Raw genomic sequence first — 13,451 nt, 5'->3', positions numbered from 1 at the left:
TGATGCACTTTAACAATCTGGCAAAATAACAACTTTTTCAATTCAAATAATCATTCATAGAGCTGCCTCTCAGGTAAATTAACTAAACCTCTTGTTTATAATTAGCCAGGTACACTATTCTTACAAACACAGATAACAAACCTATATCGCTAAGAGTTATACATGGTTATAAGTAATGTCGTAGTTCCCCTATGACCAGCCAACAATAACAATATCCTCCTCCTTTGCTTAATTTATTTATAGAATCATTTTGCCTTATGACTGCGATTTCACATCTTACAGTATGTCCGAAGAAAGAAGCTGAAAGTATGCACGCTCTAGGAATGGAACACTCTTATTTTATGGCTATTTGAAATCAGGATCATCAAACAAAAGTACTTCACCAGAACGTGATATTTCTGTTATTTATCTGTATATTTTCTATAAATGAGCATAATGGGTGTTTCCAAACCTGTGCAGGCTGCTATTAAGAGGATTTCTGCACGCAGAGTCACCCATCTGTCAACATGTTGCTCTTCCTCCTGAGGAGCGGCTTCAGTCCTCCTGTACTTCATACTGTCAGACCTGAGCTATAAATGACTCAATCTGAGTCATTTGCCTGTTGTTGTTGTACATCAACATCCCACAGCTTCACCCAAGCTGACGGCAACCAATTTCATCCAATGCATTTACAAACAATGCATTTGCAGTAAAACAAACAATCCTTTTGACCCTCTTCTAAAAAAAGACGTGTATCATGAGTGTGAGAATTGATACATTGTACCCACATATACATTTATAGAATATGTATTTTACGTTATTTATTGTAGCTTGGCTTTGCTAAAATATTTAAGTCCATTCGGTGATAACAATTTAAAGATTTTAAACTTCCAATTATACACAATGTTTTTGTCATTGTTGGTTGAACTGCGACCTCGATGAACCCACTGTCAGTGCTTTGACACATCTGCAAATCTATTGTATTCAGAATTCTCTCTTTCCCCCCCCCATGCTGCCTTTAGGCATATACGATCCTGACCAGGCGGGCAGCGGCCTCTTTGACATCTTAAAGGGAGGAACCGAGCGCTTCCTGACCAACATCAAGGACACCTCCTCTAAGGTCATCCAGTCAGTAGCAAGGTAAGGTGCACCCACCTGTATACCCTTATCTAAAAATCAATGTTTTATTTATTCATATTTCATTTTGAGTTGTACGCTTTTAACCAAATCTTTACAAAACAGGCTTTATACTTTTTGGGCGATAACGTGTTGCTGAACTCATGATTGACATTATGTTTGTTAACCTGTGGAGTTGACTGAATAATCTTTCACATTTAACACTGGCTACTCTACTTACACATGAGTATACTTATTACTTATTAAGTGGTTACAGCTCCACCATTAGGTTTTCTTTGTTTATCATTTATGCATAAGACGATGTGAAAACATCTGCTGATCATTTACAGTATATTTAGTGTACTTTAAGGATACACTCGTTTTTATTGGCTTGCTCCAACAGTTTTCTAAACGATACTGTTTGTCCATTATCAGTTATCATGTCTCATCCTAGCTACATCAACCTAAAGTAAATGTAGATAATTGAACACCTGCAAATTGTTTATGGAAGCGTTCATACCTACCCTACCCCCACATTTCCATTTTTAAAAGGAACTTTTTGCAGTTGAGAAAGTACCAGAAAGAAACCAACCTTACATATCTCATCTCTCTTTGTAGTTCTTTCAGTAACCTCTGGCATAAGTCAGTTTAAAAGTGGGAGTAATGCAGCAAATATTGACAATGACTGTTGATGCTGCTCACAAGGGTGAGATTGAGAATAAGCAAAGTGTTCCTTTAATAGCCTCTCTATCCATATCCATCAAAGTTTGATGTTTCATTTGGTTATTCCACCATCGGTTTGTTCCATTTGTTTGGTCGTTTTGATTATTTTTTTGTTGTTTCTTTTCTCTGTCCCAATCCCTCATGGTCCCACTATGTGTCCATCACCTAGCAACCCAAGGTAAATATGGGTCGGTGACGTGCGTCAACTCATGCGTTGCTCTGTGTGCTCCCGTAGTGTGTGTTTGATTTAGAGGAAAGAATAAACCCTTACTAAGCCTTTTTGCTGTGCCGTGTCCGCCATCACAGCTTGCTGATCCTAACATAACACATTCAATAATAGATAATTGAATGAATGCAACGCCTGATGTGAATGCACAGGTGAGAATCATTTGGAGTGAATGGTATGATCATATGATTAGAAAATGATATCAGCGAATGAGAAAACAAGCGAACCATATTCCCTGTGCATGGTACAGGAAAAGAATGGGCCAGTCAATCAAAGAGCTGGTGCTGTAGCCAGGGAGGCATCATGGCCTAAAATAAGCAGCCCTTGGTATACTAATCATAGCCTAGCCCTTTTAGCTACATTTAAAGGGGACCTATCATGCAAAATGCACTTTTGTACGTCTTTTATACATGAATATGTGTCCCCGGTGTTCCAGGGAACTCACCAAGTGTCAGAAAACACAACCCTCTCTATTTTCCTCCATACCCAAATCTCTAAAAAAGGGGCTGCAACGGATCTGATAAAAACTGATCCAGATTTGAACACTGTCCTGACGTCAGGACAGTGGCACTACGGCTATTGGGCCAACTCCACCAATCAGGAGGAGACAGCCACGGCCATTGCCGTTCGAAAGCGCTGGAGACGCTGAAGTACATATACCAGGCCAGTAGATGGTGCTGTTCTCACAGAATCAGCCCTTACACAAACAGAGCAAAAAAATGTCAAATTGAGCAAAATGAGGCATGGCTAAAATGCATGATCTGTTTGGTATTTTGAAAAAAAAAAAGTATAAATATGCCTTATATAGGTATGGTCCTACACTATATTATTCAAATATAGCATGATAGGTCCACTTTAAGTAACATTCCCTGACTCCTCCATTTATTTCAAATAAACTATTACATTAGTCAACTATGGGCACCATTTATCTTTAATTTTAGTTAACAATTTTCAATTTTTTTCCATTAGCTTGAGCTATCTATTCAAACCATTAATCAGTTACTTTGGCTAACTTGGCTAACTCTAGCTTACTTTTGAACCATTACTTCCCATTTCATCAATAATCTATTACTTCAAAAACTGTTGCTACGGTTTATTGATGACTTTGAGCTTTATATCTTAACCATTTTGAAATGACTGTCAGATGAAATGTGTATCCATAAATGCACACTATTTTAAACATGTATTTATTACTTTTAAGCTACCTGCTTTTATGTCTCTGATCAATTGCTACCTTTTCATGCACTCGCCACACATGGCTGTTGAGTGCTTAAGTCGACTGAAAATGTGGATCGTTTTTTGTTTTGTCTTTAGTTGATCTATGTACTCGAAAGATGTTTAAATCTTTGCGTATATGAATGGTTGTTTGAAAGAACGAGAGTATGGTAGTTTAGATGTTTTAATATAACTCACTGCTTACTAAATCACAATGTTTCAGCTATAGCTGTGTCCTAACCAGCGTCTCTTGTCTGTCCTGATACCATATCATTGAGTGTCATCAGCTCATATAGATTAATTTATTTTGCTTATGCTCAATTTTAATATTTGGTGGGAATCATGTTGCATTTTGTTTTTGCTTTTGTCGTACAATATGATTTAATTTGCTGTAAAACCAACTGTAGCCTAATTTATTCGTCAATGAACTACCAATAATACTAAAACAAGCTATCGGCAGTGTTGGTCCTCTTCAGCATATTCACATGCAACTGCCAGGTGCGTATAATCTACATAAAGGACAGATAAACTGGGTTCTTTTTAATCCAGTTTGCATCATTTTGTCAGCCTTTATTCAAACTGATTTAATTAATTGATGGTGTGGTAGGCCTTGCAGAGATGCTCTTTAAGGCCTCACATAGGACCATCTCCACCCTGCAACATTGTGGCTTTTGTTATTTATCAATTGTATAGAAGTGTATTTTAAGACAACACTTCCTTGTTTCTGAGACAGTTTGTGTACCAAGCTGTTTATTAGTGGTTTTATTTCTGCAGTGTGGTAGATATTAGTCCACTTTATTTCTTGTAGATATGTTTCCTCCCGACCATGTTGTACACACACTCTTTTCATTAGTGCACTTGTAATTTCTCTTACAGCTATGCCAAAGGGGACCTTGATATTTCCTACATCACCTCCAGAATAGCAGGTATGCATTTGACCCTCTATAAAACATACTTGTACCTTCTTTAATCCCCTGTTATGTCATCTAGACATTATTCTATATTACATGATGGACATGATTTTAGAGGTTATTTCATTCAGATATAAAAGCCATGTCAGGTAATATCTTAGCTTCTCTTTAACATTTTGATGAAGGGGATAAACCTTTGATTTATTGGTTACACATATTTCTCTTTGTAGTCATGTCCTTCCCAGCAGAGGGGGTAGAGTCGGCGATAAAGAACAACATCGAGGACGTCCGTCTGTTCCTGGATTCCCGTCATGCTGGCCACTATGCTGTCTACAACCTCTCCAAGCGATCATACCGGCCTTCTCGGTTCCACAACAGGGTACGTTTGTGTATGCATGCCAATAGATGCTTACTAGGGGTGGGAATCACCAGGCTCCCCACGATACGATACTATCGCGATACTTAAGCCAAGATACGATAGTATTGCGATTCTACGATATACTAAGTATTGCGATACGATATATTGCGATACGATTTGTTTTGACTAACTTCCTGCCAATCCCACTCTCTTCACCCATGGCCATGACCACACAAGAAAAGGCTCAGCACCAGCTAGTGGATTGAAAAAGCAATTGTTACCAAAAACTTTCATTTTGATTTGCAATATGAATAGTTTATATAATAAAATATCGATACTTGGCGTCCGTGTATTGATACAATATCGCCAGGCAAAGTATCGCAATACTATGCTGTATCGATTATTTCCCCCACCCCTAATGCTTACTTGTTCACTCTTAACAGTCACAGTGTCAGCAGTGGTGTCGTCTTTTTGGCACTCTAATATAGAGGTTTTTATTAGCAGTATTTGCCCTTGTTTACGTTTTGTGCAGCTTTACAATATCCCTGTTGTATTCAGGTGTGTGTCTTTATCTGTGTGTGTAGGTTTCAGAGTGTAACTGGCAGGTGCGCCGTGCCCCCAACCTGCGCAGTCTCTACAGTGTGTGTAAGAACATGCATCTATGGCTCAAACAAGACCAGAGGAACATCTGTATAGTACACTGCCTGGTAAGTTGAGATGAGTTAAGATGTCCAACATGCATGCTCAGATGTAAATACATGGTAAGGGCAGCTTGAATACATTTAAATGTCATCTCCGTCTTTGTTTCTGTAGGACGGCAGGGCAGCATCAGCAGTGGCAGTCTGCTCCTTCCTGTGTTTCTGTCGCCTTTTCACCACAGCTGAGGCGGCCGTCTACATGTTCTCGATGAAGCGCTGCCCCCCCGGCATAGCACCCTCACACAAGAGGTAGAGTCATGGCAGAGATCCCCATCAGAACCCAAATTATTCCTTTTTAAGCTTAAAGCACAAGGATCCTGATTTTGCCTTTGATCGTTGCAGGTATATTGAGTATATGTGTGACATGATGGCAGAGGAGCCCATTGTCCCTCACAGCAAGCCCATAACCATTCACTCCATCGTCATGACACCAATGCCGCTGTTCAACAAGCAGCGAAACGGCTGCAGGCCCTTCTGCGAAGTCTATGTTGGAGACGAGAGAGTCCTCACCACATCGCAGGAGTACGACAAGATGAAGTAAGTCCATTCACCAACAGAATAATACTTTCTAAGAGGAGTAAATCATTTCCATTATTTATGACATCTGTGATATTTTTGCTCTTTCCAGGGATTTCAGGATGGAGGATGGGAAAGCGGAGATTCCCCTCAATGTGACAGTCCAAGGAGACGTACTGGTGGTGATCTACCATGCTAGATCTACGCTAGGAGGACGTCTACAGGCCAAGGTACATGCACAACGACAAGCGTAAATGCACATTGACTATGATTTGTAAGTTGCACTTTGTAAACACAACTTTCAAAGTTGCCCCTTCCTCCCTGGGAGGATGAACAGGGTGCTCACCAGCAGGTCATTTAGTAACAACTTTGGTCCACTTGCCATTTCCTCTTGCTAAATGTGTATTTGTCAGCACTGTGTCCAGCATTTGCCTAGCTTCCACCTGGATGCGTACTTAGGTTCTGGCACCCTGCCACATTATATACAGTATGTTGACGCCTATAAACTTTCCTAACCCAGGGTCAATGCAGCCACACATTTATAGAGGGTCATATGTAATGGTGAAGAGGGATTATACTTTGGTTTTTAGAAAAATCATTTTGCCTTTTTAAAATGCATCACTGCACATTCTTCACAAAAAACTAAGTTTAAACTCTCTAATGTTTGTGTTTCAGTTGGCATCCATGAAGATGTTTCAGATCCAGTTCCACACAGGCTTTGTCCCCAGAAACGCAACCACTGTCAAATTTAACAAGTATGTACAACAGTTTGAGAGATGCAGTACTTTTTTACTAAACAAGATCCTTGTAGTTCAAGCTTCACATGTCTTGTTTCTTGAACAATGATATCAACTCTTTCATTTTTTATTTACCTCTTGACATGTTCTTTTTCTAATAACTTCCTGTTTCCAAACGACCTTTTCACCTGGCAGGTATGACCTGGATGCCTGTGATATCCAGGAAAAGTACCCAGACTTGTTCCAGGTCAATTTGGACGTCGAGGTGGAACCCAGAGACAGACCCAGCGCCAAGACCCCTCCCTGGGAGGGCTTTCAGACCAAGGGCCTGAACCCCAAAATCCTGTTTTCCTCTCGAGATGAGCAGCAGGAGATCCTCAGCAAATTTGGTAAGTGGCATTGCTTTACAAGAAAAGGGCTTTTGGATTAGGATTGTTAGTTTTCTTTTTACATTTCTTTTATCCATCGGTTTCTCAGTTCACTTTGATATCAGACATCTTTCTGTTTTTCTCCAAAGTATGTTCTTTTTGTAATTCACATGTAACCTAACCATTACATTGTAATCCTCACAGGTAAGCCTGAGCTGCCTCGTCAGCCCGGCTCTTCTGCTTTTTATGACTCCGAGTCGCCACAGCCGGCTCAGACTCCAGAAGGCATAAACCCAACAGAAGTAGAATCTCCTGCCAGCACCGATAGCAATGCCAACAACTTCTTCCAGACACTGGATTGGGAAGGTAATGTACTTTTGTTCTCGTCATAATTGCATATATATTTTATCTTGTGAACATTGGCAAAATGACCTACATTTTCCCCTTTTGCCCTGGTACTGTAACTATTATCATCTATTCTGAATAAGGATAATTAATTTTCTCATTTTCTCATACTGGATTCAAAACATAAAACATTCCCTGACCTCTTAACCTCTCAATAACTGTCCCACCTAATATTTGACCCTCTTCTTGTATTTGTAGATGTGGGTGGCCATCAGGATGCCTCAGACATTCAAGGAGGGGGGTACATGAATGAGGAGGAGGACCTGAGTGATCAGTCAGAAGGAGAGTCCTACTCTTACTCTGCCCCTGGGGGGGAGCCTCTGTCACGGGACCCCAGTGAACCTCTGTTTGATGCTGACTTCCAGGTACAGTGTGACTGCTATGAAGTACAGCCCAAATGCGTAATTTCTACAAACATCTCATTCATTTCTGTCTTTGTGTCCTTTCCTCCCCCCAGAGTTCCCCTCCTGCAGCCCAAGAATCTACCATTGATGACACAGCTGACCTCTTGGGTTTGAACTCTGGCCCCTCCATGTCCTCCACCTCCTCCACCTCCTCCTCTGCTCCTCCTCCAGGAGTCCAGGGGGGAATGAAAGCAGCATCCAGTAACAGTGACCTCCTCAACGACCTGTTTGCGCCCCCTGCTGGTCAGACAGCAGCAGTGCAGGAAGACTTGTTCTTCAGCGAGCCAGCCAGTGGGAACACATCAGACTCTAAATGTAAGGGTGGAGGTGTTAGAAAAATACTCGTCACCGGCTTGAGCTTCAATATCAGGATACATGTATTTATTATCCCTGCTAGAATGGAAGTAGTCATCACATACAGAGCATATGATACAACTAGTTCCCAGAACAGTGTCCTTCACATGCTTATATACAAGAGAGGGTGTTTCATAGTCACAAGATGCAGAATACCGGTTCAAAGCAGTATTCAATATTTAGTTTAGATTAGCTAAGGCCCACGTAAGCAATAAACATGACAGTCATATGCCTATCTCCCTAGGGGCTGAATCATCATGTTTAATCGTTGGAACATAGCTATCGTATGTTCAACACTAGGGATGGGTACCGAGCCCCGGTATTAAACGGGCCCCGGGGCTGATTTATTAAAGACCGTGGTACCGTTAAGCTGCGACGTTATCGGTCTTTTTATCGCTACTGGAGACATTTAAAAAATATATCTCATATGTATTATGCTACACAAACATTATATTGCCGTTTTAGTGTCGCCAACTCCGTTTCTAATATGCAAAAAGACTACAAAATGCGTCTATGATTATTTTTAGTATTTTCGATCTTTCCAATCCAGACGAGAGATCTCTCTCCCCCGTCTGCTTGCGAGGGGGCGGGGCAGTTTACACACACGCAGCTGCTACATGCAGCAACACACACACGCGGAGGAGATGGCGGAGAGAACGCGCTCCGAGGTGTGGTTAAACTTTACCCGTCTCGATGTGGACAATGCTCGTTACCTAAAGTGCAATAAGAGTTCAGCATGTAAGGGCGGTAACACGAGCAATTTGTCTAAACATCTTTCAAAAGTGCACCACATTCAGACGGAGAAATGCACCGTTTTCGACTGTCTTTCTAGTAGCTCTATAACCCCATCCACTGTAATGTTTCCACGTCAGGTATGTTATGTATGCTATAGCAGCAACACACAGAGTTAACTCAATTATACAAACATGGGTTAATGATTAGAGGTAACCAAGTTATTTATTTTGTTAAAGTTTCAGCTATTCTGTTTACAGTTCTGTCATCACATTATTTAATATGATTTGTTAAAACATTGTTGTTTCTTTTGATGTGAAATATTATGTATTTAATTTAAATAAAAAGCAATGTTAGTTTTGTTCATAATTTGTTTAGTTAGTTTACCTTATTAGTTAGTTAGTTTAACCGATAAAAGTACCGTTAAAAGACCGGATCGATAAGCGGTATCGATCAAAGTAGTAGTACCGTTAAAACCTTAACGATACCCATCCCTATTCAACACAGTGTCTCATGAGCTTCTTCTATGTAATCATACATCCGGTTACGTACACAGCTACAGTTGGGCCTTTGATATCATGTGCTACTCGGATATTGAAGGAGTACATTCAGTATTTTCCCAACAGGAGGCTTTATATTTGCTTGCTGCATTGTTTAAAAAAACTTCACAGCCGTCTTTAATCCATCATTATTTCCTCCTACCTCGCTGCAGCAATGGGCGACCTGTTTGATCCATTTGGGATGGGCTCTGGCTCTGGGGTGGGCCCCACTGTGGGCTCCTCTGGGCCGGACCTGTTTGGAGACCTGTTGGGCTCTGATGGTTCAGCTCACAGTAACCCCACTCCTGCTTCTAACACAAGCCTCTTCAACCTCAGTGAGTACTACTGGGACATCACTTAGCGTTATGTCTGCTTCGAGGAGAGATGATTTACACACACCCTGCACACAGGCTAATATGCCTATATGAGCGGCTTGTGTGCAGGCTGCGTCTCTTGTAGAGATAAAAGGTCCGCCTTTTTTCTGTATGACAATGAAAAGGATTTTTAATATTGTATTGACATCATACCAACAACATTACTTCAATTGAATTGATTTATTTTCAGATGATGTCACAGACATGGAATTAAGTAAATATTTATTTTCTACTCAACCCTTAATGTTTCTGTTTCAAAGCAAAAGCTCTCTAGCACTATTCTGTGGACGGAGCTGCATAGCTCCAAATACTTAAAGGGAAAAAACAAACTAGTTTCGATTATTATTTGCAAATGAACATATGCTTCTCTTTCCTAAATATAAATGACATTACTTTTTAAATGAAAACTCTCCAGCAACAAACCTATGTTTTTTTTCTTAGTTTTCCTGGACAAACAATTTCCCTAGTTTCCACAAAATCTAATGTTGCCGTCTCATTGTTCCTCATTTGGCAACAGGAAATAGAAACATGCAACAGAAACTCAATTGGTGATACTTTTGATCTTTTTATTTACAGATAAGCTAGTGAAGGATGTCCCTAAGATGACATCATCGGCCAGTCAACCAGACCTGCTGGGTGGGTGGGACAGCTGGGCGGCGGGCTCCACCGCTAACATGAGCGCCACCGCTAGCAAACCCAGCTACACCAACACAGGTGTGTGGAGGAGCCTTTTGAAGGGACTCAACATTAACTGAGCACTTTGAGTTTGGTGTATTCTGTGTAGACCATATGGAACATTTAAAAACAAAACAATTATTTGTAATTGAAAACCTTTATTGACACTATAGAAAAAAGCAGCGAGAATTTTCATAATGCACCCCCCCCTTAGAACACACAAATACAATGTTTATTGAGACGAGGCTGTTCAAATTTAAAGATTTAATTGATCCACAGACTTCTTTACTTATGCATAAAGCAAAAAAAAGAATACTGCCAGAAAACATTTTTAAAAAATGGTTTTAACTTCAGTGGATGAGCATCAGTTTAAAGCAGATGTGTATCTCTGTAGCTGGTGTTAAATTGTGGAATTCATTACCAAACTATTTAAATGGCTGTAAGAACATCTTTAGGTTTAAGAAAATGTATAAAGAAATACAAATGTGAAAGTATGAAGATGTCAGACAACCGTTGTTGCTGAAGGTACACAAGATTGTTGTGTTGACATTTGATTGTGTTTTTGGTAATGTAACTGTTAGTATTTGAAAACAGCTGTGACTGACATACCATTGATTTACATTTAATTTGATTTTTTGAACAAGGGGCAGGTAAAATAAACTAATAAATAATACCTCCCATGTTGTTGTGTCTGTAGCTTCTGGTGGGATACCCATGTCGAAGGCCAAGTCCCAGACCTTTGATCCTTTTGCTGACCTAGGAAACCTTGGCACCAGTTTACCAGGTGAGAGACTCGGTCAGATATCTAATCGCCTGTAATGATGATACCGCTCAGTATTGCTAACAATGGAATACGAGAAAAACATGACCTTGTTTACCTTTTTAAATCATTTACTATCATCCTTCTGTGTTACTTGCAGGTTCATCCAGCAGTAATATTCCGGGGCCTTCATTTAACTCAAAGGCTCCTCCCCCCTCTGCTAAATCTCAAGCCCAGCCCTGGCAGGCTGGCAGACCCCCCACAGCCCAGAGCAAATCCTGGATGGCTGGATCTGGACCTGGTTCTGCCCCCAAAGCCCCCTCTGCCTCTCAGCCCGCAGGACCACAGTCCACCAAACCCAACTACAACCTCAACTTCTCCAGTGTCATTGGTGGGAGGGAGGACAGAGGAGTTCGTGGGCTTGGATTTGGTAAGAAAGGCTATTGATCATTTTAATGATTGAGTTTTTTATTATCACGCAAATATTGTTTTTCTCAGCAAACTGAAATAAACAAATGTGATTAGTTGTGAGCACTGGAATTCACTATCTACTGAAAAAGGAAGTGAATTCAAGAGATAAGAAGATAAGATAAGAAGTACTTTATTGATCCCAATTTGGGTTATGTTTTCGTTGCAGCAGCATAAAAAGACACAGCATTGTACATAAGAGAAATTAAAAGACTATAAATAAACAATCCAAAATGTAAACATCTCAAATAGAAATAAAATAGTAGTTCTCAAAAAAAATGTAAAACCTATGTTCTGTGTTTTAACGCAGGCGCCAAGCCCAAGGTAAAGGAGGACGATTTTGAAGACCTGCTGTCCACTCAGGGTTTTGCCTCTAGGCCTGATAGGAAGGGACCAAGGACAATCGCTGAAATGAGGAGGCAGGAGCTCACTAAAGACATCGATCCACTCAAATTACAGGTGACAATTTAAACACACATGTGAAAGACATACAAACCCCTGAAAACACATATTATTCCAACCAAATTGTAAAATGTTTGTGTTTTCCTGGTAAAGTGGTAACGGTTTGTTTTTGTTGTCGTGCTGCAGATCTTGGACTGGATCGAGGGGAAGGAGCGGAACATCCGGGCGCTGCTGTCCACTCTTCACACGGTGCTGTGGGAGGGGGAGACCCGCTGGAAGCCGGTGGGCATGGCTGACCTGGTGACCCCTGACCAGGTGAAGAAGTTCTACAGGAAGGCTGTGCTGATTGTCCATCCAGATAAGGTACAGTAAAGAAATGCTGCTTATGCATTTATTGGTGTTAAAAACGAACCCCCTTCCAGACACTGACAAGGCAACATTGGATGGATACTGTTTTTTATCATTGGGCAAACATTTCACAATAACTTTTCATTATGTTGTAATTCACGTGATACCCCAGGGTAGGCAGTTTTTAGAAAAATACCAAAAAGTTGTAAAAATATGAAAATACATCCTCATCCTGCACCACTCCTATCTCCGTCTTGACCCCTTTCCAACATCTGTGGGTGTAGTGGCCGATTATGTATAATAGAATGTTCAAAGGCCACTTAGTCTACGAGGCGAATTAGAGTATTGACTCACGTAAATTGAAGAAATCAAAATACCTTGCATCGTTCCATTCAAGTGCTTTATACAAAAGTTCAATTGATCAGTAGGCGGCCCACTACCTACTTGCAACATTTGGCATTTAAATAACGGGCGTGCGGATGTGTGCGGTCAAACACTTTTTCCGACTTCCCCTATAGACTTCCTGCTGTGTCACGCCGGCAGCGTCATTTAAACTCGAGAATGCGCACTACGTTCTGCTTTCTATAAATAATAACAAAACATAAAACTAGAGCAGTCCATAAAAATAAAAATAAACAGTATAATTATAATTCATAGTTATTCAGCTAGTTAGAGTTAGCTTAAAAGAATATGCAATTAGCCCCTTGAGATGAGATACTGTGATTGGCTCTGGCTGTCTACAATGTCAGCAAAGTGTTTAAATTCATAGATGAGAAAATAAAAAAAGTTGCAGAGTGAGTTATAGAGAGCTGCCTCGAGCCTTTGGCTACTGGCAGCAGAAGGCTCAAATATCCTCTCTTAAGTCCCGGAAATTTGAAGTAAGTCAGTCTTCCTTTTTGGGATGCTTTGCAATGTATTCAGTTGTTGCCAATTCTGGATTTGCATCTTTTCCTGCACGATATTCCTCCGTTGACATGCACTCAACTGCATTTGTACAAGAGTGTATACAAATGTTCTCTCCTGCTCTTTCTCTGAAATTGGCTAAAGTCTCCCTTCATGTGCTGAATGTATTAAAACCAGAAAACAGACAAGAGGAGTTACAGAAGTGTTGTTTTCTCTCACACCACGCCTTACCGTATGCCA

At 40.6% G+C, this 13,451-nt stretch overlaps 1 protein-coding gene across 2 annotated transcripts in view; it reads left to right on the top strand.

Annotated features, from left to right (window-relative positions):
* Positions 1-13,451, top strand: part of gak (cyclin G associated kinase) — a 31,214-nt gene that overhangs the window by 15,238 nt on the left and 2,525 nt on the right. Inside the window, exons 11-29 of one of the 2 annotated variants that reach the window (XM_034117801.1) lie at positions 1,002-1,119; positions 1,988-1,996; positions 4,136-4,185; positions 4,401-4,549; positions 5,113-5,235; positions 5,342-5,475; positions 5,569-5,763; positions 5,855-5,972; positions 6,418-6,497; positions 6,675-6,868; positions 7,052-7,213; positions 7,451-7,617; positions 7,710-7,971; positions 9,455-9,616; positions 10,232-10,369; positions 11,028-11,114; positions 11,251-11,520; positions 11,869-12,017; positions 12,147-12,323. In XM_034117801.1, coding sequence (XP_033973692.1) covers positions 1,002-1,119; positions 1,988-1,996; positions 4,136-4,185; positions 4,401-4,549; positions 5,113-5,235; positions 5,342-5,475; positions 5,569-5,763; positions 5,855-5,972; positions 6,418-6,497; positions 6,675-6,868; positions 7,052-7,213; positions 7,451-7,617; positions 7,710-7,971; positions 9,455-9,616; positions 10,232-10,369; positions 11,028-11,114; positions 11,251-11,520; positions 11,869-12,017; positions 12,147-12,323 — 2,744 coding nt within the window. The remainder of the gene's footprint in view (positions 1-1,001; positions 1,120-1,987; positions 1,997-4,135; positions 4,186-4,400; positions 4,550-5,112; positions 5,236-5,341; positions 5,476-5,568; positions 5,764-5,854; positions 5,973-6,417; positions 6,498-6,674; positions 6,869-7,051; positions 7,214-7,450; positions 7,618-7,709; positions 7,972-9,454; positions 9,617-10,231; positions 10,370-11,027; positions 11,115-11,250; positions 11,521-11,868; positions 12,018-12,146; positions 12,324-13,451) is intronic. The other variant, XM_034117802.1, reaches the window with a different exon arrangement.

This window comes from Trematomus bernacchii, unplaced genomic scaffold, assembly GCF_902827165.1.
Source record: "Trematomus bernacchii unplaced genomic scaffold, fTreBer1.1, whole genome shotgun sequence".
NCBI lineage: Eukaryota > Metazoa > Chordata > Actinopteri > Perciformes > Nototheniidae > Trematomus > Trematomus bernacchii.
Note: the sequence above shows the minus strand (reverse complement) of the source record. Positions and strands in the feature narration are given on the sequence as shown.